The sequence below is a fragment of the Coturnix japonica genome, chromosome 3 (assembly GCF_054131305.1).
Source record: "Coturnix japonica strain WE chromosome 3, WE-NBRP24, whole genome shotgun sequence".
NCBI classification, from domain to species: Eukaryota; Metazoa; Chordata; class Aves; order Galliformes; family Phasianidae; genus Coturnix; species Coturnix japonica.
Window position 1 is genome coordinate 29,988,836 of NC_140665.1, and position 22,730 is coordinate 30,011,565.

The 22,730-nt window shown below is 42.5% G+C and overlaps 1 protein-coding gene across 10 annotated transcripts; it reads right to left on the minus strand.

The window, feature by feature from the left end:
• Positions 1-54: 54 nt before the first annotated feature.
• CMTR1 (cap methyltransferase 1) lies at positions 55-22,564 on the minus strand. 10 transcript variants are annotated; one of them, XR_004306687.2, is made up of 24 exons: positions 22,492-22,564; positions 21,941-22,072; positions 19,424-19,566; positions 17,632-17,790; positions 16,400-16,492; positions 15,614-15,685; positions 14,828-14,922; positions 14,667-14,739; positions 14,273-14,471; positions 13,305-13,423; positions 12,978-13,074; positions 12,081-12,213; positions 11,334-11,513; positions 10,878-10,934; positions 9,896-9,953; positions 9,209-9,277; positions 8,904-9,035; positions 8,164-8,386; positions 7,437-7,528; positions 6,752-6,820; positions 6,167-6,214; positions 5,511-5,623; positions 4,904-5,012; positions 55-3,071 (listed from the first exon to the last, which is right to left on the minus strand). XR_004306687.2 is itself a non-coding variant. In XM_015857646.2 (24 exons), the coding sequence occupies exons 2-24, from the start codon at positions 22,065-22,067 to the stop codon at positions 2,939-2,941; spliced, it is 2,493 nt and encodes an 830-aa protein (XP_015713132.1). In that variant the 5' UTR covers positions 22,068-22,072; positions 22,492-22,564; the 3' UTR covers positions 55-2,938. The 10 variants fall into 10 exon arrangements, 8 of the variants coding, with proteins under 8 accessions (XP_015713132.1, XP_015713134.1, XP_085399311.1 ...); XM_015857646.2 differs by having other exon boundaries at positions 8,264-8,386; XM_015857648.3 differs by having other exon boundaries at positions 8,264-8,386; positions 22,486-22,564.
• Positions 22,565-22,730: the final 166 nt, after the last annotated feature.

The following is a 22,730-nucleotide window of genomic DNA, read 5'->3' on the forward strand; positions in this document are numbered from 1 at the left end:
CTATTGCCACACTAACACAGACCAAATGTTATGGGAAATAAAGTAAACAAGCAGTGAGGTGAACTAAAGGGGGCTGTATTGGTAATAGAGACAACAAAAGCAGAGAAATCAACACAAAATGATACACAGCCTAATAACAATACATTGTACAATTCACATACCTAAACATTCCCTTCAGCAAGATGTTCATCGGCTTCCATTCCCAACATAATCTCTCTGTATTTACCCTGCACCAAGGAAGCAAGTAGCATGGTGCCTTATGTTTGCCTTCTTGAACTGAGATTCAGAATCGAGGTTCAGTGCATCAAAAGTAAAAATAAAAGCAAATTAAAACTGGGAGGAACTGGAGGCAATGGGGCAAACAGGAGATATCTGTAAAAGGTAGCCTGCAGCTCATCAGGTTTCTCTTGCACCCTCAGAAGCCCATAAGCTCTACAGCACACTTCCTAGTCACCCTTCTGCCTGCTGGCCCAGAGGGAGAGACAGAAGCCCTGAGTAAAGGACATAATACTTACCAAAGCAGCCTGGCAAAGGGAGCAGCATGCTCTGCTGGCATTACAACAGCTTGGAGGCAGTCTGCAAGAGTGCCAGAACTTACATTACTCACTTATAAAGCCTACTGCTCACAGGCCTGGAAACCACACATTGGAGGTGCTTTTTTTTTTGCCCTTTTCATCCCTCGTGGAAGTGCTTTTGCCAGCAAAAATTGCTAGTTACAGAGCTCTTGTTCTTTGGGTGGGGGGAAGGAAGCCTACCATTTCTTTCATGTATGTATTATCGACACTTGGGTGGGTCGTCATCCACAGGATGCAGTGACAACATGCAGTCCATCAACTGCTCCAGTAGATCAGTATCTAGGCATTAATGACCAACAACATGGGAAAAGATCCTTTTATCCGCTTCCATCTCTTTAGGTTGGAGCTTGAGAGGAAAGAACAGCTCCCTTGCGCAGTATTCAGGGCAGCCTATCCATAACCCAGCCTCCCATCTACTCCCCAAGCTTTGCTTCCACTTTTCATACACCAACAGACCATGCCAGGTTCCAGGCTGCTCCCCAAGCCAGGAGGGGTGGTTCTGCAGTGATGGAGCCTGCATCTAAACTTCTCTGGTGCAAGGACTTGTATCTGTTATTTATACTGAACTGTTATAAAAATAATAAAAAAAAAGAAACAGATAAACTCATGGTTTTATGGAGATGATGCGTTTCTAAAGACATGGAAATGCTTTAAGCTCAGAGAGGTTATGCTTGCAGGATGACATTCACTGCATGCTGATGCTGAGGACAAAACCTGTACGTGATTCTGGACCTTAGAAACTGAATGAAAGCAGGACCTCTGGAACATGTTCACCTTGTTATGGCCTCTTTGGGAGTGGTGTAGGGCACCCATCCTATCTATAGAACTGTGAGTGATAATTTCCACGTCTTACTACATAAAACTTGTTAAAATACTACATACAGATTTGGGGAGAAAAATAAGAATCTAAGGAACTGCTATAGTTCCAAGGAGAGACCTATAGCTTTCTTTAAGGCACAGTTTAGACTACCCCTAAATAAGCTTCCTCCCTATTGTCAATCTGTGTTTAAATACAAACAAAAAAGGCAATTTTGCTGCTTGGCTAAAAGCAGTCAACTGTGTGTTAGCTTCTGATTTAAGTGGAAGACCAGGCAAAAGCCCCACAGAAGCCAGAACTGACGGTGCATGCATCATGCAACAGAAGAATACTTTTGAGCTCAGCACAGTCTAATGTTGAGAAGTCTGTTGAAACACGTTTCATGCTGAGTGTCACAGCACTGTGTCTTCACCCCAGGTGTAGCTCCAGGGCCTGATGAGACATGGAGAGTGTCAAAGCTCACTCTGACATTTAAAAAGGAAAGTCCTGATAACCTTTCCAGGGGACATAATCAGGGGAGAGGATTTCTTCTAATTAACCAACATGGTCAAAGTCAAGATCTCTCTTCACTGAAGCCCCAGGTCTTTTAAGAAAAAAAATCAAACGTACCCATAATTTCCTCTAAACACTTCTAGCATCCCCAAACTTCTTATGTCTTCACTCCCATATCCACCTTCCTTCCTGAAGATTTGGGTAATAGTGTAAAGAACTAAGAACCAAAGCACCTCGGTCTCAGAATTATTACGAGGCATAAACACTTTCATAAATTAACCACAGACTGCTGGATCAGGATCAATCACTGACCTGCAAAGGAGAAATCCTTGAAACAGCAGCTTGTAGACATCTGTGAAAATCCTGGCACTGAAACATCAAATTCGTGCCAGGAAGTCTACTCATCACCTGTGTCAGCTTCCGTCCAACAGGATACCATCACATAGGAATTGCCATTGGCAAGCCAAGTGCCTTGATAGCTGATGTATTGGAAACACCAAAAAAAGTTCATGTTTGCACCCCAGTACTAGCATTCCCCAGTGAATTAATAGCCTCGACTAGGCAGTGAAGGCCTTTAGCAAAGCCAAGGGACATACAGCTGCCAGGTACGATGCAGGGTTGCATCAATGTGCTGTTGCCCAGCACTGCCACTTTCGCCTGCTCCTTCCCACTGCCAGGGAAACACAAGCCTGTGGAGTCCTGACACACACAGAGCTCCACAAGCCTTGCTGAGTATTTTAACAGGAGCAAGGAAAGCTGCCAGCCTCTTGGCCTCATGCATGCAGTAGGTGAGGACAAAGGGCATCAGGCCTTCACTCCAGGAGTCACCATAAGTAATCCAGCAGCAGGCACTACCTGGGTCATACTCGTATATACACTGCCAAGTTCAGAGTCTTGTCCTTTGCCTTCTGCACATCATTTCCAGGTTAGATCACCTCCAGGGAATCAGCTATGGAAAAGTCTAGGACAGTTGTGGAGTTTCCCAGTCTTGTCAGTCCCTGAAGAACCCAAGCTGGGCTCAGCCTCTTCCCAGCACCCTTCAAGAGAGATGGGGTTAGGGGCAGTGTGCTTGGATGAAAGATAGGACATCCTCCTTCGATAGCTTCTCTGGATCTTGCCTTTTCTGAGAGTCATGCACTTTGACACCATCTCCCCACTCCCAGAAGAGGCGACCGTAATAACATACACTGTGGACAGAGAGGAAAGCAAGATTAATATGGCAAAGGAGTGGAAGAACATTCATCACAGCCAGAAAGTGCAATACAGAGAGAACTGCTCTTGCACTGGGAGTCACACAGAGATACTGTAGATCTAAAGAGCACCTTAGAAAACAACCGGTGCCTTCATTCATTCACCTTACAAATTCTATGGCCCATAAGGTACAGAAATTTCTAAGCCTAAGAGATTTCCATGGAAACAAACTTGTTAATTTCTAGCTTCACCCAAGATTCAGTTCAGTATTTGCTGGAAGGGAAAGGATCATTAGGGAAAACATACCTCCCCCTACAAGTTTTTCAGAAAATGTCAATGCAGGCAACAGAAAGGCCTTAATGAAGAATTTAGAAAGTCTGCCGGCAGCTGCAATCTAATCACTCACCACAAACCTACTAGAATCAGTAATAGCTGTCCTATGGATCTCTGCAAATGAACAGCTCTTTGTGCTGTGCAAAAGCAGCTAGGATCATTCCTCCCCCTGTGTGAAATAACCAAGCTCCATCAGCAGCTAAGAGTTGTGATCCTATAATGCCATCTCTCACTCCACCCAACAAGCACAGCCCTCCCTCACTGCACTGACACAGCCCCAGCCATAAAGAAAACAGAGATGCTAATTACTGCTGATGCAGCAGCCTTGAGTTTTGTACAATTACTGACAAAATATTCATAGCTTATTTAGTGCTACTGTTCTAACAAAGTGATACTAGCACAGTGACAAGAGCACAGTCAGTGGCTAATTACAGACACATTAGTATTCACTAACCACAATACAGAACAACTCTTCCCACACAAGCACTTCAGGTCCTCAGCCATTCCTACAGGTTAATACTAGCCTATTTCTGAGTACACAGGCCAAACTAACTCCACCTTGAGGCATAAAAGGAAAAAGCACTACCTGCCTCTGCTTTTACAGTTTTAAGCCTCTTCTTTTATTTAGCTGGTTAAGGGAAACTTCAGAGCCCTGTTTTCAGAGGCAAAGTCCTTGGTAGTGGCAGGCATCTCCCAAGACCACCTGAAGGCAAGGAATGTGGAACATCTCCACCCATGAGCCCTGACATGTTAGACTCAAAATTTGCTGTACTCAAAGAGATTGTCTTGGCATAGTACTCAATTGGATACCAGTGGCACCCAGCAGCCACAGTGCTGACTGCCCAATGACAACTCTTTCCCAAGGAGACACCGCTTTTCTCCCTTACTCCCTCATTAAACAACTCCCTATATACCTACAACTTACACCAGAGTTTGGGCTAAATCAACTGAGGCTGACTTTTCAATTAACAACTTTGAACCAACTACCTTAACATACAGAGATGTAATAGATTACAGTTACTGGACTCAGCCTCCATTTCCTAGGGTGCCAAGAGATTCAGTCATTTGCATTCTGCTGCAGATAAGAGGAAGGAAGCAGTGAGAAGATGTGTTACTCATAGCAAAATCCACAGATCCAGATCAGCACAGAATCATAGAATTACCCAGGTTGGAAAAGACCTTGAAGATCATCAAGTCCAACCGCAGCCTAACCAGAACCCTAACCCAAAAACCCTACACTAAATCATATCCCTCAGTACCAAACGGCTCTTAAACACAACCAGGGATGGCGATTCAACCACCTCCCTGGGGAGCCTATTCCAGTACCTAACTACCCTTTCTGTAAAGAAGTTCTTCCTAATATCCAACCTAAACTCTGAGGTGTTGGTCTATGCAGCACGCTCTGCTGGTGACCAAGCTGTGCTTACAGTGCAAACCAAGATGCAGCTCTCATTCCTTAGTCTCAGCTCTGGCAATTGCCATAGCTTGTACTCACTGAAAAGGTGCGATGGATTCAAATGGGAGATCAAATGTTGATTCATTCGTCATCTTGTTGAAGAAGAATTTCCTCTTGAAGTTTTTGCTGTATGCCATTGTCCAGGGTTCTGGCAGAAGAGTGTCATAGGGATTAGACAGAAGATGGAACGGGGAAAAGGGCATGGTTATAAATGCACATATATTGCAAGCAGGGACAAGGAATATATAGTGATGGCAATTCTCCTTTTCCCTTTCCTCCCTCAAAATCATCTACTTCCCAAACTATTTGCATTTACTGAGAAAACTGTTCTCTCTGCATTTAAAAACTTACATTCCAAATGGGATATGTTCATGTACTTTTATATATTCTTCATGAAAAATTATGGCATTAAAAAAAAAGCGAGCCATGTTAACAAATGGAACTACCCACACAATAGCTAATCCAACTGCAACAGAAAAACACTATCATAAAAAATAGTCTGAATCTTATACCAATCTAAGCTACTACAAACAGTTAATTCTCTAGCCACTGGAATACCAACATTAAGTTTTTACTAAGCATCATCAATTATTTTTTGCTTGAAGATGCAGAGAAAAGCAAGATAAGAGCAAGAGACTCTCCCTACCATTCACAGTCCGTACAATGTAGAGTCCTGTGGGTACGAAGTGTCGGTCATCTCTGCCTGTGTAGGACAGCCGGGGCATTCCCCCTGAACCCTTGATGACTTTCATCTCTAACCTGAATGTTGAGAGAAGACAATAACACAGCAATGCCAAACACAGCATCTCCTGCTCCTTCCTTTACAATCATCTTGCACACAACATGCCATCTGCACACTCTTTCCAGAGCATCACTGAAAATACAACAGGATAAACCATCACATCCCTGGAGCATTCAGTCTCTTGCCTCCTCTGTGTGGCTGGGGAATACAGCCAGAGCTGTATGTGCATGTCAGGTAGCAAATCTAGCACTGCAACGTAGGGTCTGCAACACTTAATCCAAATGGGATTCCCATTTCAGGTTTGATCTCAAACTTTCAAGTCACTGACAATTCTGCACAAATACTGAAGTGCAGTTGCTACTTCTATCACTGTAAAACACACTGGCTGGGTCTGTGATATTAGAACTCAGCAGGAAGATTCTCTGAATCAGCAGCATATCAAAGCCAGCAGCCATTAGCTACAAGAGCTGTTCAACCTCTTTCTCCAGGACTCCTCAAGCACATCTCTCACTTATGATGTCCATAGGCCCCGAAGTGCTTCATTTTTGCAGGTCACTTACCTCACAAAAATCTTCTCCATCTCCTCCAGCCTGTACACTTCCTTCACTCTGGGGGGTAAAGCAGAAACAAGATAAAAATGTATTGTAAAAATAATTTTATTTATTTATTTTTTAGGAATTGTCATCATTTTCTGTCCCAGCTATAGGGAACAGTCAAGCAGTTCATTTTGTACAGCACAAGGTGGCCGAGCATGACTAAGGTCAACCTTTCTCCTCAGCCAAATGCATTATTTCTACTGGCTTAGGAAAACATGACATCTTTATGCTCACAGCCTCTCTTACTGTGAGCAGACAAAGATGTAGAAGACTTTGCAAGGGTAACACTGAGCATTAGATCTATTACAACACACATCTGAGATCCAACCAGTCCATCTGATGAAAGCATGAACACCTGATAGGTGAAAGGAGGGTAACTTCTCCACTGTCAACTTTGTTTTAGATATTTAAAGAGCTTTCAGCCTTTCTCTAGTGAACCTAGCAGAACTATGCATTTCAGTTTGAAATTTAACTCCTTCAGCTTGTCATCTTCATCTTCTAACATGGTGAAACCAAAGTATGCAAGTCTAAAAAAGAGGAAGCACTCACCGGATGGGGTTCATATCTGGTCGACTGGGTTTGGAAACTGCTTTGACAAACTTTTCTGCCAGCTGAATCCTGAACAAAAACAGAAAGAGAATCCTACAATGTAGCTCGATTTTTGGCACACACAGAGGGTAACGGTTTGATTAGACACTTCAGTACTTGCATACTGTCCCCACTCCTAGCCAAAAAGGTACTGAGCAACAGGATTTTTTTCCATCTCATTCTCCCAGTTCAGTGCCAAGTGATACTGGCTGCTATCCATTAGAAATGGGTCTCCATAGCCTCCTCTACAAGCCCATGTGCTGCCAAGTTCATCAACACACTAGCAGGAAAATAAGACAAGTGGAGACATCATGACACTAACAAAGGAAACAGAGGAGCTTTTTCCTTGTCTCTAAGCCACCAATCAGCTACACTATACATACTCCCAAGATGTTGTCTTTATCCATATGGTGCCTCACCCCAGACTAAGAAAGGAGCTGGACCTGACCTCAATACGCAGGGACAGTTTACACAAAATAGAAGCTCTACCTACTTCACTTCTGAGAAGGTTCATTCAGTGCGTCCTTACAGAAGTGGTTCAGCCAAATGCACTCATCTACCTGTGCTCAGCTCTCTGCCATTAGTACAAACAACACTTCTCAGTCACTCTGCACAGAAGAAAGAAGCTTCTCCAGAGATTACATACCTCTGGTTGAAATGCTGTTTTCGGACATCATTGCCATTGAGTACCAAGACATCAAGTATGTGGATAGCACTGATTTTTCGTTGGGCTTTCCCCTGCAGAATAGACACTATTCAGTCTGTCATCTGTTGCTATTTCAGTTTTGGTTTATAGCCTGTTTTTTTTTGTTGTTTTTTTGTTTGGTTGGGTTTTTTTGCCAGTATACCATTATCTTCTAGCAAAAGACTTTCCAGATACTAGAAGCAAGCAAGTTTCCTGCAGCCCATTGCCCATTAACTTGCCATCCTCCAAGAACCAGTGTGTGTCAACTATGCAAATGTCTCAATGGAATGAAACAGAGAGACAACAGGACCACAGCTATAACCCTTAGCTTTCCTGGCACAATACTGCCTCATCAGGGAGCACAGCATAAAGCCCAGCGTACCACATCATCCTCATTTGAGGTGCCAGAAGAGAAGTAAACTCCCAGGTAGCAACAGTTTGCATTGTGAATAAACTTCAAGGATGTTCTTTCAAGGCTTGCAATCGCTACTGTGCAGTTATGCACCCAAACAGACATAGACCACATTCAGTCTTAGTGCCAACATTGTCATCTGCTGCATGTGGGCCAACAGCATGTCAGGTACAAGGGAATTCCAAAACAATGTTAAAAGCTCATCTGACACTGGTCAGAAAGAAGGAACTTAATCCAAAATAATTTCTCTAAATAACAAATGCAAAAGACTCTCACCTGTCACACACGGAACATTTATTCTGGAGTACCTAACAGAGAATAAGTGAAATTGCACATTATATCTGCAACCACTCTGTAAGAGAGTATAACTTCCTACCTCTCCTTTCAGCTCATGAACAATCTCCACAGACAGAAGGGTATCTCGTGGCAGCTCAGTTTTCAAATCCAGTTTTGTCCAGCGGTCTGACTGGCGACCATCCCAGGTGTAGATCTGTGATTTCTGTGTGTAGAAGGCAGAGTCAGATTCACCCAAAGCTTCGTGAAGGGATGTGTGGAAGAGAGACCTCTGACTAACTTCAGAGCACCCCTCAGAGAATCTTTTCATCCTAGGCTGTCACAAGCAATTTCTTTGTGGGAAATTTTAAGGAGGAATCAATCTCTACAGCAAAGGGAACAAAAACATTGATTCTAATCTGTCAGTGTCTTTTCATATCTACACAATGAACGAAAAATAGAACATCTTTAAAAGGACAGTGAAGATAATTAGAGACGCTAGCAGGAGTACAGGTCTCTGTGTAGGCTGGAATTACAAAAACGGGGTTAATTACTGCGAACAGTACTGAAGTCAGGAGAGGAAAAATAAAGCCCTTACAATAACTAGCAGCGTTCAGAGCTGTCGATGAAGATTCTTCCTGACCTTTGAGGTCAGGGAAGAATGGGATGAATCTGCAAGGCAAAATAGTACCGCCACAATGAACCAGCAGAACTCCTAGATGTGAAGTCTGACTGTTCCTTACCCCCAACCCCAGGAGGAACTTCTGCTCACTTCCAGACACCATACACCGGTAATCAAAGACTTGGCGGATTTTCTCCAGCGTACTGGAATTCAGAGGAGTGGGTTTGTAACTGAAGGCATCAATGTCTGTGCCCTAAAAAGCAACAAATAAAAAGGCAAGTTGGATGAAATACATCAACAGGTAGGAAAGTGCAATTTTTGCATAAAACAATAATCCAGGTTTAAGTTCTTCAACTTTTAACTGTTGCTGGGAAAAGGTCTAATTGTGTGACAGAACTCAGAAGAAACTTTCAGGTAAGGTCTCACCTGAATCAGTTCAAAGAACTTGGACTTGGGATCTGAAGATGAGGGAGCAACACGAGCCTGATCAGGAATCTGGAAAAAGAAAAAAAAAATCCAATCAACTGATAATAAGGGTTATTCATTTGCATGTTCACACAAACCTTCCTGGTTTCAATGTGTGGCAGACCATCTTGCCCACTGAAACTACTGCTCTTGGGACTCCAGTTAGTGGAGAAGTTGCCTCGCAAACAAAGCTGAATATTTTTTTCTCAAATTTAATGTAGGCATGCCATGTTGCATAGGAAACAATGGACAGCTTCCAAAAGTTTCAGGCTAAATCTTTGATTCCATCCACATTTCAATGAACCACTACCATATGTATGACATGACTGCAATCAAAAGCTCAGGAAAGAGACTCTGGTTAGCTCTACCACCTGGAAACCACTAGGTACTAAGTTCATTCAGTATTATATAAAATCTTCTCAACTGCAGCAAAGCAAAGCAATTAAAATCCTGCTCAGTTAAGTCATACACCAAATTCACAAGCACCATCCACTTTGCTTACATGAATAGCTTCAAATAATCCTTGACTTTCCTAAAGGACAATGTATTAAACCTCTGGCTAGAAAGTTTCTTCTGCATAGCAGCACCATTCTTATTTAATCACAGCAAGGATGCCCTCATTATCTCTCTGCTTTGCAGCTTACTTACCCCCCATAGTTGGAGACACTCCTTTCGGATTTCAGCCTGTCGTGGTTCAATCAGTGTCCTCGAGACAAAAGCAGCAGACTATTAAAACAGCAAAGTCTCTTCCTTGTTCTTGCAGCATTAACATATCCCAGCCCTATCAAACTTGCATCTTTCAGTGTCTGGCTTGGGAATGACAAACAAGCAGTGATCCTCAAAAGGTAATTCTCAAATTGAGGATCTTGCTTCCCTCTCCACACATTCTCAACACCCTTGTTTATTTTCGCTTCAGTGTACATTACTGATACTCAGCCTCTATCTGAAAGCATCACTGAGCCATCAATACTTTCAAGAAGCGAAGCGTTAGTATGAATTTATGCTCATCTCCAAGAGTTGGAATCTACCAGCCCTACTTACAGAGAGCAATGAAGACAAAAAGCAGTGTTAATTTTAGGATTAACTATCATGACAATACCCAGCTTTCAGGCTCACTCAGCTTTCTATTATGTATTTGCTCTGAATGAGACTTAAAAGCCATGTCAGGGAAACACCTATACATTGCAATGGCTTTAATTTTATATTAAAGACATTTTCTAGGTACATTACTTAGAAATAATGAATCATCCCTGAAAAATTAAGACTACAATGATGTTAGGTGTAGAACTGAACATATTAGCCAGGATGGTATCGCTCACATTTTAAGCTCACACCCCTTCTAAGAAGCAGGCCCACTTCAGGTACTCAGAAAAACATGCAACACATGGAAGCCATCTCAGAAAGTGTGAAAACAAACCATCAACTTTCAAGACTACAGCTACCTACACTTTTCTTCAAGGAGCTCAGGCAGAAACATAAACAGAGCTACCTAAAAGCACTATTAATTTTCCTGGCTCCAAAGGCCAAGCAATGTATCAGCTCAAATTAAGAACACATTAAAGAAGGGCAAAACAATTTGTTTATAGTAGGTTAATTCAATACCCACCAAAAGCCAGAGGAATATACTCACGTATCTTGAACAAAAGCACGGATTTTAGCTAGTGCCTTTATCTGAATTTTGCAGTGGCTGAAAGAGAGGAAAGTTTCAGTCAGAGAGCAAGCTGATTATGGACACCACCTTTATTCTATGTGGAAGACTGATGGAACAACTGAAGGAAACCTGCCTGACCCCCAAAGCAGTGACTGCCCATCATCAACACAAATCAAAGTGATAAGGTGGCCACTGGAAAAAAAAAATAGGTGGTAGCTTCCTTTCTGCTCTATACAGGAGGACAGCATTCAGAGGCCAGACATTCACTAATAGCATGAAGTATTCCTCTCTGTGCAGTATCCCTTTGCTCTGCCAAGCCTCTCAGGCAGCAAAAGCAGAGTAGTGTAAGCAGCATCAACAAGCACTCCTTGAGTTGAAAGCCAGCCATTCTGGCTGATCTACCTAAAGCCAGCAGCCCTCACTGCTCACACTCACTTTTCATTGGACTGGACAATATAATCACAGAAATCCTGGTCATCTTTGATCACATTCAATGGGACGACTAGATTCACATCCACATCAGAGTTGCGCAACTGGTTGAGTCTGATGTTCACCATGAAGAGATATTCTCGCACATCATCGATCCCTAGCTTTAATCCTTTGCATACCACGTACCTGCAGAGAATGCCAGAGACACAATTTCAGTGCAGCTTTTTTTTTGACACAGTCAACTTTCCTGCCATGCTCTCACTGTCAAGACAGTATTCCAAATCCCAGGAATTCTGCCCACCCAAGTATCCCCAAGAAGGTGAAGTCTAACCAATCACATCATTACATATCACTTTCTACTCCCTGAAAAGATAGGGAAATCAAACCCTATTCAAAAAACATCACAGAACTCCCTAAAGTAGTAAATCAGTTGTGCTAAACTTGACACAAAATAATTTCTGGCTTCAGTGGAAGCTTAATTGCTTCATGCAGAATAGAATTTGTTACATACTTAGTTCCACTGGTTTCTCTACAGATGGAGCTTAGTACAGGCAGGGAGAAGCAAGCATACTTTGGCAAATACTTCCTTTACCTTGTCAGAAATCATAATTTTCTAGCCATCTAAAATGCTTCCTCCTACAAGACAGTTGACAACTGGGTGAAGTCACAGAGTTTCCATTTAATCAAAACCATCTGTCATCGTAATTAGAAATCAAGGTTTGTTTAGCAGTCCCTCATGCTCAAGAATCTCACCTCTCTGAGTTAGCAGGGCGGCTTGTCACAGGTTTAAAGATGCACACACGCTCAAAGCAGCAATACAGCAGATAAACAAGCCCCACACTGAATGGAGTGAACAGGTCAAAGGTTTTGCAGACAAAATGTCCTCCTGTGGAAGAGAGAAGAAACACACCAACATCAGCAGACTATAAGGACACAAGGAGATATCAGGCATCTGATAAGTCACCATATTACACTAAAGCAGATACTGCTAAGCAGATCATTGGCTCAGGTATATCTGAACACAAGGCACGGGATAAATGAAAAAGTGATAATTATTTTTATCTTCTGCTCTTGCATGTATCAGTGCCAAATGCTAACCAAACTCTGCAGAAAAGAAAAACCTTCTGAATCAAATACAACCATAGAATCCATCAGCTGGCAACAATGGAGTATACCTAAGACAGCATGAGACATCAGCTGCTGCTGATCACAGAGATGGCAGATTTCAAGGAGAAAAGCCACAAACCAAAGGGAAAATGAACTGAATTAGTACTGCTCTGCTCCAACCAGCCTGCCAGAATATTCATAAAGCAGCTGGTCCAGCTGATACCATAGAGTTCAGATATACTGTCCAGCAATCACACTAGCTACCTTAGCCCAAAACTGCTACATAACCTATTGTTAAATGCATTAGTTCAAAGCTTTTACCTCCTGCTTGTAAAGAAAAGCAAAACAGTCTTATTTTTCTGTCCTAGTTTTCACAAAGCTGAATTAATAATCTCAGAATACATGCATATACATTCAATCCTGTGCAACCTAGCCTCATGGCACAGCAAATGCTATGGTATGCTATTAAGAGTCTACAGCACCCTTCTGCAATATAACCCACACCTTAAAGAAGGAGGAAGAAGATGGATGGATTAAACATACCTGTCCGCACAATAGACAGTGCCATAAGAAACTGACAAAGCATCAGCTGTTTGCTTAGGATTTCTTGCAAGTTCTCCTGACCCTCCACAGAGAAGCCCTGCAAAGAATATAACATATAATTAACATTTCTATTGCTCAAGCAAACAATTCTATATGGATGTCTAGTGGAATCACAATAATTTCTTTACAACACAAAACACCGCCATCAGGAATTTTAATGGCAAGCCTTAATTTCACATTGAAAATACATACACATGTCAAGCGTCTTAACGCACACAGACTGAAGTATTAGTTTTGGTCACAAGTAAAGGAAGGAAAGGGACCAACCCCATCAGCCATTAAGAAATGCACTCCTTTGTGATCAGTATTGTCCAAAACAAAGTTGCGGAAAGCAGTAATGTTCTCAGGACGAGTGATATCTCCATCTCCATCAATCCCTCCTTCTCCTATGGGGAAAGAAGAGACAATTACTGACATGTTTGCAAAGTAGACTAAAAGTTCTGTACATACAGGTGATGTATTGTGTTCAATCAGTATTTAGTTAGAAGCTACAAAGACCCTGACAGGTGAGTAAGCATTAATACATACATTCCCTGGTTCACCACTAAAGATGCTCGTTAGACTAGGAAAATTATTCAAATGTTGTGGTCAAGGCTAAACAAAGCCATATAATAACCATGCTCAAAAGACAACTCATACGTTAGCTGCAGCAAATGACAAATCCCTCACTGCCCTCCTCTGAGCCAAGAACTGCATTACAACATAAAATTCTCAACCAAGGAGAAATGGCAAATAGCTGAATCTACTAAAAATGTAGGAGACAATTTCGCTGCACAACTCACCTGTGAGTAACAGGTTGTTTTTTTTACAAGAAAGACAAAATTATTCTCATGGTGCACTGGTAACCTTCAACTAAGAACGAGCACCAGTTTATGGTTCGATATTAACAGTGGCAAATTGGCTACCCTTTTCTCTGCAGAACAAACACATTTGAGTTTCCTTTACATAGTCTGAAATAAAAAGCAGCAAGACTACCAGACCTTGTATTTCCCTTCCTACTCCAAGAGGCTATGCCGAAAGGGGGCACAGATGTATCACACAACGTAACAGGCTACCACACACAAGGTAAGATGCAGTAATTGTGCACACAGTCTGTCTCTAAGACACAGTAACTTTCTATCTTGCAAAATGATTCTCTAGAAACAAGTTTCTCTTAAATCCCCAGTGGTACTTCTGATACAGAAGCCAGAGCACAAGCGAAAACATCAGACAAAATTTATGCATGCACTACGTACCGTAGTAAGGTTCAAAGAGCTCACTGGAAGCAGAATAGAAGTCCTCAAGTTTAAAATCGTTTGGTCCTTTCAAGGTCATGCCAAATCCTTTTGCGTGCCACTTCTTCCTCCACAAGACATACTCAGAGAAGCCTCCAGGACCAGCACACACATCAGCAAAGTAGAGCAGCTCTGCATCTCGCTCCTTTATCAAGGGCCTCTACAAAAGGAAACTGAAGAAATTCTACTCACCCAGAAACAGCTTCCATCACTCAAACCTACCAATTGCACCACTCAGCCAGAAAAAGTCTTCCAAAATCTTGTTTTTCCAGCTGGTGTTCTAAGGATTCTCCTTTTTCCCCAGTTCCTCTACTCTGAGAAAGTACTGCTTTGAAAATTAAAAAGAGGTCCTCACCCCCTGGAAGTCCTTAGGGTTTGTAAACATGTAGTCAAAGACATGGTCCATATTTGCCATCTTCATTGCAGCTCTGTGAACACATAAATAGGGATGTATGAGTTTCAACCTCAGCTCCCACAACTGAAACTGGACATAAAACCTACACAAGTGCTACAGACCTGTTCAGAAAAAAGACTCCACGGATCATCTCATAGGGGTTAGATCTTGTTCGGGCTCTGCGCATTTCCTCTCCATCCAGCTCATCAAATACACTCTGCACAAACAGTAACCAAATTAACCAGAACTTGGCGTGCACTTGAAGAATAGATATTAAACAGAGAGAGAAGCATGAGGATAGATAGCATGCTTAGTAGCCTGTGCTATTCACCAATATAGAACGTAATGATATAGAACCATAGAACCCTTAGAGTTGGAAGGGACCTCTGGGAGCCACCTAGTCCAACTTCCCTACAGTGAACAGAGACACCTTAACCAATTCTTACGCAAATTTAATGACACTGAAGAATTCTGCACAGACAGCTTCAGAGCCTGACAATACAGCAGCCATCTCACAAGTACTCACAGGTGAAGGTATTTCTCTCACACATACATACATACACACACATACTGAAATTCATAACTGTATGTTCAAATCTAGAAGGAAAAAATGGAACACACAAGAAAAAGTTTAGTTCCTTAGCTCATTCAAGCCTGCAATCTTTCAGTTGAACTGACTAAGAAATGGACACCACTGTTTGCATTCATCTCTTTGAAGACTGAGGTGTGAAACAGGCTGCTGAAAAGACAGTAGCAGCCAAAATTCCAGGTCACACTGGTGGCACAGATGTAAGAGAGGATGTGTTGAGCTCCTGCTGATCACCTGAGTAAATTACTGTAACTCCTTCAATTATTTATTTAGCTTGCTTCCACAAAACTTCAATTCCTCTCCAAGAAAGGGGACTCACCTTGCACCGCAGGACATTATGTAAGAGCTCTTCATTGCAGAACTCCGTTTCGTCTTCAATCACCATCTTCCTCTTGAGCGGGATGAGAACACATAACAATTAACAAATATGCTATGGGTCATTTCAGAATGCAACATGAACTTGGGATGGATGAAAGCTGTCAACCACATACTAGGTGTTATTAGCAAGAGGCTAAAGCATTATTCTCCTAGTTGGCATCTTACAACCACACCTGAAGTACTGCATCTGGTTCAGCACTCCTCGGTACAAGATAGACATTGGCATACTGTAGTAAGCCCAGCAAATGGGCCACCAACATGACAAGGGTGTAGTAGTATCTAGTGTGTCAGAGATCGAGGGAACAGTTAGTTCAGAACATAGACAGAAAAGGGAGATTCTATTCCTGTCTACAACTACCTAAACTTAGTAAAGAAAAAACTGACCTAGGCTCTTCCCAGAGATGCACAGCGCTAAAATAAGAAACAATGAATGCAAAAAATATGCTGATTAATGAATAATTTTGCCAGTTGGGTTATCAGACTGTGTAGTAGATGCCCAAAAAGGCTGTGAGACTTCCATTCTTAGAGATATTCAGAACTCAACCAAACAAGGCCCTAATCAACCTGATCTATCAAGGATCTGCTTCAAGCAGGAAGTTACAGTAGCAGCTTCCAGAGTTCCCCTCCAGCCTAGATTATTCAACGACTCTTTGACAAGGCAATTGGTTCAGGCCGAGTATTCATTCCTGTGTAGTCTTAGGCTAAATACTAGAATCTAAAAGACTACCTTGCCCACAGTCATCCACTCCTTCAGCTCCTGCGCATCAGGGATTTCTGTGGTACACTCAAGGCACCAATCCACCTCCTCATAGGCGCTAGGCTGCAAACACAAGACATAGGAAGAGTCAAGAAAATTTGTTAGCAAAATGTAACAACCAATCGTTCCCCAACCCTACCATAAGGGGTGAAGCCATGATCTGTGGGTCAACTGTTAAGGTTTTTTTTTCCCTTCCCTAAAATATGCTTCATTTCTTCGGATAAATGCAAAACAAAACAAAAAAATGACTGTTTTGGCAGTCGAGTTCATAGCAATGCCACTTCTTCACAAGAGCAGGCTGTTAACACCTGCTTAACTTCTTATGTTACTTATAACATCATCATCCACAATGGCAAATGATAAATAACATCTAATTGCTGTAGGATGCAGAAACATGGTGAAGAATGACCCTTAAAGCAACGAGCCTACAGAACACATTTCAGATTCCTCATTCTAAAGGAACAAGCACATTTCTAATTACTGAAAACAACTCAAAGAGAGGAAAGTACAATCAAGAGCAGCATAAATAACTTGACAGCACTGCTGCCCTTCATTCACAATGGCTGGGGTCTTTTGGCGTGCCATCCAGCTGCCCAGATCCCCAGGATTCTGCTTTTATTCATGCTATTTATTAGTGTTATGTGCTATAATATTATATTATATTAATGTATTTGTGATTTTATTCATACTATTTTATTGTGCTTCTATTTTTTTGGCTTGTTTGTTATTTAAATACAAACATATAGCAACCGTTTCACATCGAATAGCATCAGAACTAGGCTCTGCTTTCCTGACAACATCTGATTCAATTTTCTTCCCTAATGAGGAGCCTGATAAGATACAGGAATAGGACATCTCAGCTTTCTTTTTTTGAGGATTATTATACAAATACAGAATAAGATACTTAAAAAAACACCACCTATTTGAGTACGAAAAACAATGACATACAAAATAAAACAAAACAGCTTGGTAGCAGTTTTCCATCATGCTTACTACTACAAATTGAGGAACAAATCATACAGATCACAGCAACAATCCATATGAAATTGACTTGGTGCCAGAAAACACAATATCAAAATAGAGTCTGGGTCTATCCAGCTGAGCCACTTGACAGTAGTAGTATGTCAGCACTAGAAAAACATTCCCAGAGGGTAAATCCTGAACACAGCAATGGAAAGGTACTCAAAACAGTAAACACTTACCTCCGGTTCATCCTGCCAATCAATATTCAGCTCCCCATCAAACCCTTTGAGGGTTAGCCCAAAGCCTCTCCTTCCCTTCTGATTGGAGGCCTCAACAATATCCTTCCTACCTTGACCATATTTTCCCAAACCTTCTCCTTCCCGGAAGCCCATCTTGGCCTAGAAAGACAGAAAAGGGAGCACAATGAGGCGAGTAGATTTAAGATTACATACTGCAACTGTGATCAAAGAGTAGCCTGAAAAAAGAGCCATCACACTAGGGTGACTTGGGGTCACGACCATCAAAAACAAACAGAAAAAGCAAGACCTAAAGAATGACATATGAAAATACAACAAATTAGGAAAGGAACTGTATGCTCCAACAGAGCACATTCATCACTGCGTTCAGTAGGTTTATAAATCAAAAGACGCTGGCACAAGAACAAATACACATTGTGATATTATTTGTTGTGAACGTGCTGTCACATACATTACAAGCAACCATTAAAATTCACCTAACACTCGGAGAAGGAATGCAATTCTGAGGACAGAATATTGAATAGAGTGAAGAACTATTTTCCTTTTACCCACCCACTCATCTAATCAGACATTCAAACTTTGTATTCAAATGTAAGAAACCTTAGAAAGAAAAGCCTTCTGAATTCAGAGAGAGCACTCCAAAAGACAGACAGACTTGTGCTAGAATCAGCAAACTGCAGCCCAGCTACAGAAACACACATGGACACATTCTGAATGATCAATGATCAGCAACAGGATTTATTCACAGAGGAGCACATCAGCAGCCTCCAGCCCAATTCTATTAAGAACTAACACAGCTTCTAGTAGCAGACTGATCTTCTCCCTTGGCGAAGGGCAGTAAATGTAGGGATACCACTATGGAGCGACTCCCGCCCCTGAGAAAGCAGCACAAAACAGAGCGACACTCCAATTCCTTTGTGTCCTGGACTCCTCCTCACATTTCAAGTAATACACGACTGTGTCTCACATCCCCTGTTGCCCCAGGAATATCATTTTTGTTTCTCTTATAACGAAAAGAAATTCTTTCAGGGTAAGATCCCAACACCACAGTGATGGAGTTTGCACAAGGAAATGTGTAACAGCAAGGTCACAGAGAAGCATCACTTCTCTAGAGCTTACTATTGCCTCTACAGTCAGGAAAAAAGTTGTCAAATGTGAGACTAACGTGAGAAACAATCCACGATTTCCTTAGAACTTTCTAAAAAATTCTTTCTCCCCTGCACTATCACTACATAATTAGGGGACCAGTGATCATCCCTAAAGTTTGGCTGTTACAGTTACCGTTGTGCACAGCTCCATGCATTCCCAAGTAACTCCTGGCCCCATATAAATGGGGCAGCTCTACTTGAAATAAACACCATCACAGTAAAGGTAATAATTCTACAAGGGTACGCCTGTCAGCTTTTAGGACTGAAATGAATTAATATCAACACGAGAACTTAAGTTTTTCCTGACAGGTGCTCATTAACTTAAACATTGCAAAATAACACAAGGTAGGATTCTTTACCAGCTCAGCAAACAGCCTTTTTCAAAGATCTCTTTCTTCATATTCATCGCCCTGTTCCAGCACCTGGAACATGAATCAACTTCTTTTTTTAAACAAATTCCAATCAACAAAGCTGTCTCTGCCTCCCTGAACTGCTTATTAGATGGACCAAAGAAGCAAAGAACCCTGCTACAAGGAGGACCTGAATCAGAATCTCAGAAAATATTGGTCTTTTCAGTTTGCACTCATGAGGTATTAATAGCTTGGCCCAAAACTGTTTTGACTTACCATGAGCTTTTGGGAGACACTGTTATACATTGAGTAGCGGGAAGAAGTACCCTCCACAAGAGAGTCTTGTTTGAACTCATTGTTGAAGACAAGTCTTTTTTCATCACTCTCACTCTCAGACCCGCTGCTGCTACTGGAAGACTCTGAAAACAAGAAAAGTGGAAATGAACACACACTAAAACAAAACAAAACAGAAAAACAACCACCAAGACATCTCAGTAATCCCATCAGGAACTGAGTGATACGACACACCAGTTGAGTAGGGAGGGAGGCCCTACAACTCACTGAGTACTTTTCCTGTGCTGTGATCACGATGAGGATGAAGCAATGGCACAAATTTCCTTCCAGAAATTTATCTAGCACTACAGCAATCCTACTAAAGTCATTACTGTGCAGCACTACATAAAGACTACTGAAGCAGCAATCCACAATGAGCATAGCCACGCTCTTCATTAGACCTCCACCTCTTGAACCTCTCTTGTCCACTGATTACTAGAACTCATTGCGTGCTTCTCTGCACAACTAGGTGTTGAACAGAAGTTATCTCAAGATAACTGTTGTCAGCAGAGATTATTTATCACGTAAGAATTAGATAGCTGCACACACACACACACATATATATATATGACAACCTAAAAGAGATTGAACTTTCCTTAATTTCTTTCTAATTACAAAAAACAAAGCAAAACAAAAACAGATCTCTATTTCCCTGTTATAGATAACTGAACACCAGTGAAGTAGCAAGAAACAACCAGAGAATTAGTAGTGAATTGTCATTACAATGTCAATTACAATTGTCATTACCAATGCAAGTTAGTGTATGGGAAATTGGTAATCACAGCCTGAACCTCTGATTAATCAGCTGAGGTAAGTGTTGGGTCAGCTGTGGGAGCACAGGTGAGAGTAATTGAGCTGTGCTCCCGGTAGGGGTGGAGCTTGACTCCACCTCCTCCAGACCTCATTTAAGGGCTGACCACCACTAAGGCAGCATATCTTGGATGTTGCTCCCTCGTGGAGATTGCCTCAGCAGTTCCCAGCAGACCGGAGGCTTCCGTACAGGTGAGTTTTTCCTGTAAATAAACTTTGGGGTATTTACTACCATCTTTTCAGTACTGTCACCATACAGTTAGTAAAGGTCATCAGCCAAGAAAGTGAAAGACACAACAGTGAAATAAGTAGCTGTAGTTGTAACTGTGTCAATGTATTCAATCTCTGCTGTTAAACTATCAGCCTTTAAGACAGCTACCATGCTGGGGGTTATAGCACTAACATTTGAGACTTCCAGCTCAAAACAAAGAATGCTGTAACGTAGCATGCTTGCAATACTATATTCTCATCTTAATTTTCAAGCATCTTTTACACAAGTCACACTTCTCCTTCACAAAGTTCTTAGAGATTAACGGGATCCAAAAGATTCTACTTAAGTTACTGCTCTGCTTTTCCAGTCCTCAGCTTCAACAGTCTTTGCTACCTGCTTTTGAGCTGCATTTTATTTTCCAGGGCTCATGATGGGTTCTCAAAAACAATTTGGACAACATAATCTTAAGAAAGTCTCTCTGCAACTCTTCCTGCTTTTAACATTTGCAAAGACATGTACACACACTATACCCTATCACTGCTGCTACTCTCAAACCAACCACTCACCTTCCATGCATTTTCCCTTCCACTTTTCACTTCTTTCTATGTTGACACCCTTTCCTTACTAACTCTTGACTACCACAGGAAATACCAAGACTGAGAAGTACAAAGAGTGTGAAGTAACATGAAGTACCATCCTGGAAGAGATTAAAGCACCTCACAATAAGGACAACAATTGTGTAGGTCACTCTCCTCATCTCTGGTATACTACAAATAAGAAAGCACTCTCCAGCTTGGAGAGGGGAGAAGAGAGGAAACAAAACACTAGGCAATTTGTTTAGGTAACTCTGAATCAGGCACTGTAACACAGGAGAACGTAATTAACATCTAATGTTAATGTCAGTATCTAATGTAAGATACTGAGGACAAAGCACAGCCTCTGGCCATCAACCAGAGATGCCAACCATGGTTTGGGTTGGAAGAGACCTTAAAGACTATGCAATTCCAAATCCCAACTGTGAACAGGGCTGTCAATCAGCAGGATGAGGATGCTCTGAGGCCTTGAATGCCTCCAGAGTTAGGGTATACAAAGCTTCTCTGGGCAGCCTGTGCCAGCGCCTCACCATCCAGTGAGTGAAAAATATCCACTTAGCACCTAATCTAAACAATCCTTCTTTCAGTTTAAAATCATTCGTTCTCGTCCTATCACTATCAGTCTATGTAAGAAGTCTTCCTCCTGCTTATAAGCTCCCTGTAAGCATGGAGAAGCTGCAAGGAGGTATTCCCAGAGCTCTCTTTAGTCTAAGCTTAAACAAGCCAAGCTCCCTCAGCCTTTCTTCACAGGAGAGATGCTCCAGCCCTCTGATTATCCTCGTGACCCTGCAATTCCTACTTGTTATTTGGACTCCCCACAGCAACACTTGCAACCTCCAACTGTACCTTGAGTAGTATGGTTACTAAGCTGAGCTTCATCATCTGAAGTAGAACTGAGAGTTGAACCCAAGTCTTCCACCTTCTTCTGCTTCTTTTGGGGACTACCAAATTCAGGCTCTGTTCTTCTCTTCATTTTTCCTGAAAGAACAAGATTACGCTTGGTAAACACCACACAAATTAACATCCCTCCTCACGCTGAAGGGTAAGGCTCACAATTCAGACCCATTTAATCAAAACACATAAGAAACGAGCAAATATTACCCTACAGAGGAACGCAGCAGCAGAGACGCCCTAGGGCACTGCTTCCACCCACCGCTTATCGAGCTTATTCCCACAGCCGCAGGTAGTACAGTCCAACACCTTTACTCATCCCACCACCAGCACCCTCTGCACTACGGCACAGCCCTTTGGCGCGGCTCTCCGCTTACTGAGGGCTTCCTTCCCCTCCTCTCTAGGCTCACCCCCACCATCCCCCGACGCCTCAGGCCCGGCGGCCGCTGCCCAACGCCTCCCTCCGCCCGACTACCCCCTCCCCGCGCCCCTCTCCTTACACGCACCCCACAGGCCCGGTACCGCTCCACAGCGCCCGCGTAGGCGCCTCCCCGCCGGTTTCGTTTCCCCGCTGCCCCCGCCCCGGCTCCTCCCTCCGGTCCTTCCCCGCTCGGCGGCGCTCAGCAGTGACGCAGCGCCCGGCCGTGCCGCCATTGAGGGCCGCGCTCCCTCAGGCGCAAGGCCGGAAGTGAAGCGACTCTATCTTCCCACCTCAGAGTTAGGCCTGGCCCGCTGCTGCCTCACA

Excerpts from the sequence above, each read along its gene's own strand:
- CMTR1 (XM_015857646.2), bottom strand. The coding sequence starts at position 22,067 with ATGAAGAGAAGAACAGAGCCTGAATTTGGTAGTCCCCAAAAGAAGCAG. Across the intron at positions 9,954-10,877 it reads CGTGCTTTTGTTCAAGATAC|GACACTGATTGAACCACGAC; the intron begins GTGAGTATATTC and ends TTTTGTCTCGAG. Across the intron at positions 6,821-7,436 it reads AAACAGCATTTCAACCAGAG|GATTCAGCTGGCAGAAAAGT; the intron begins GTATGTAATCTC and ends GTTTTTGTTCAG.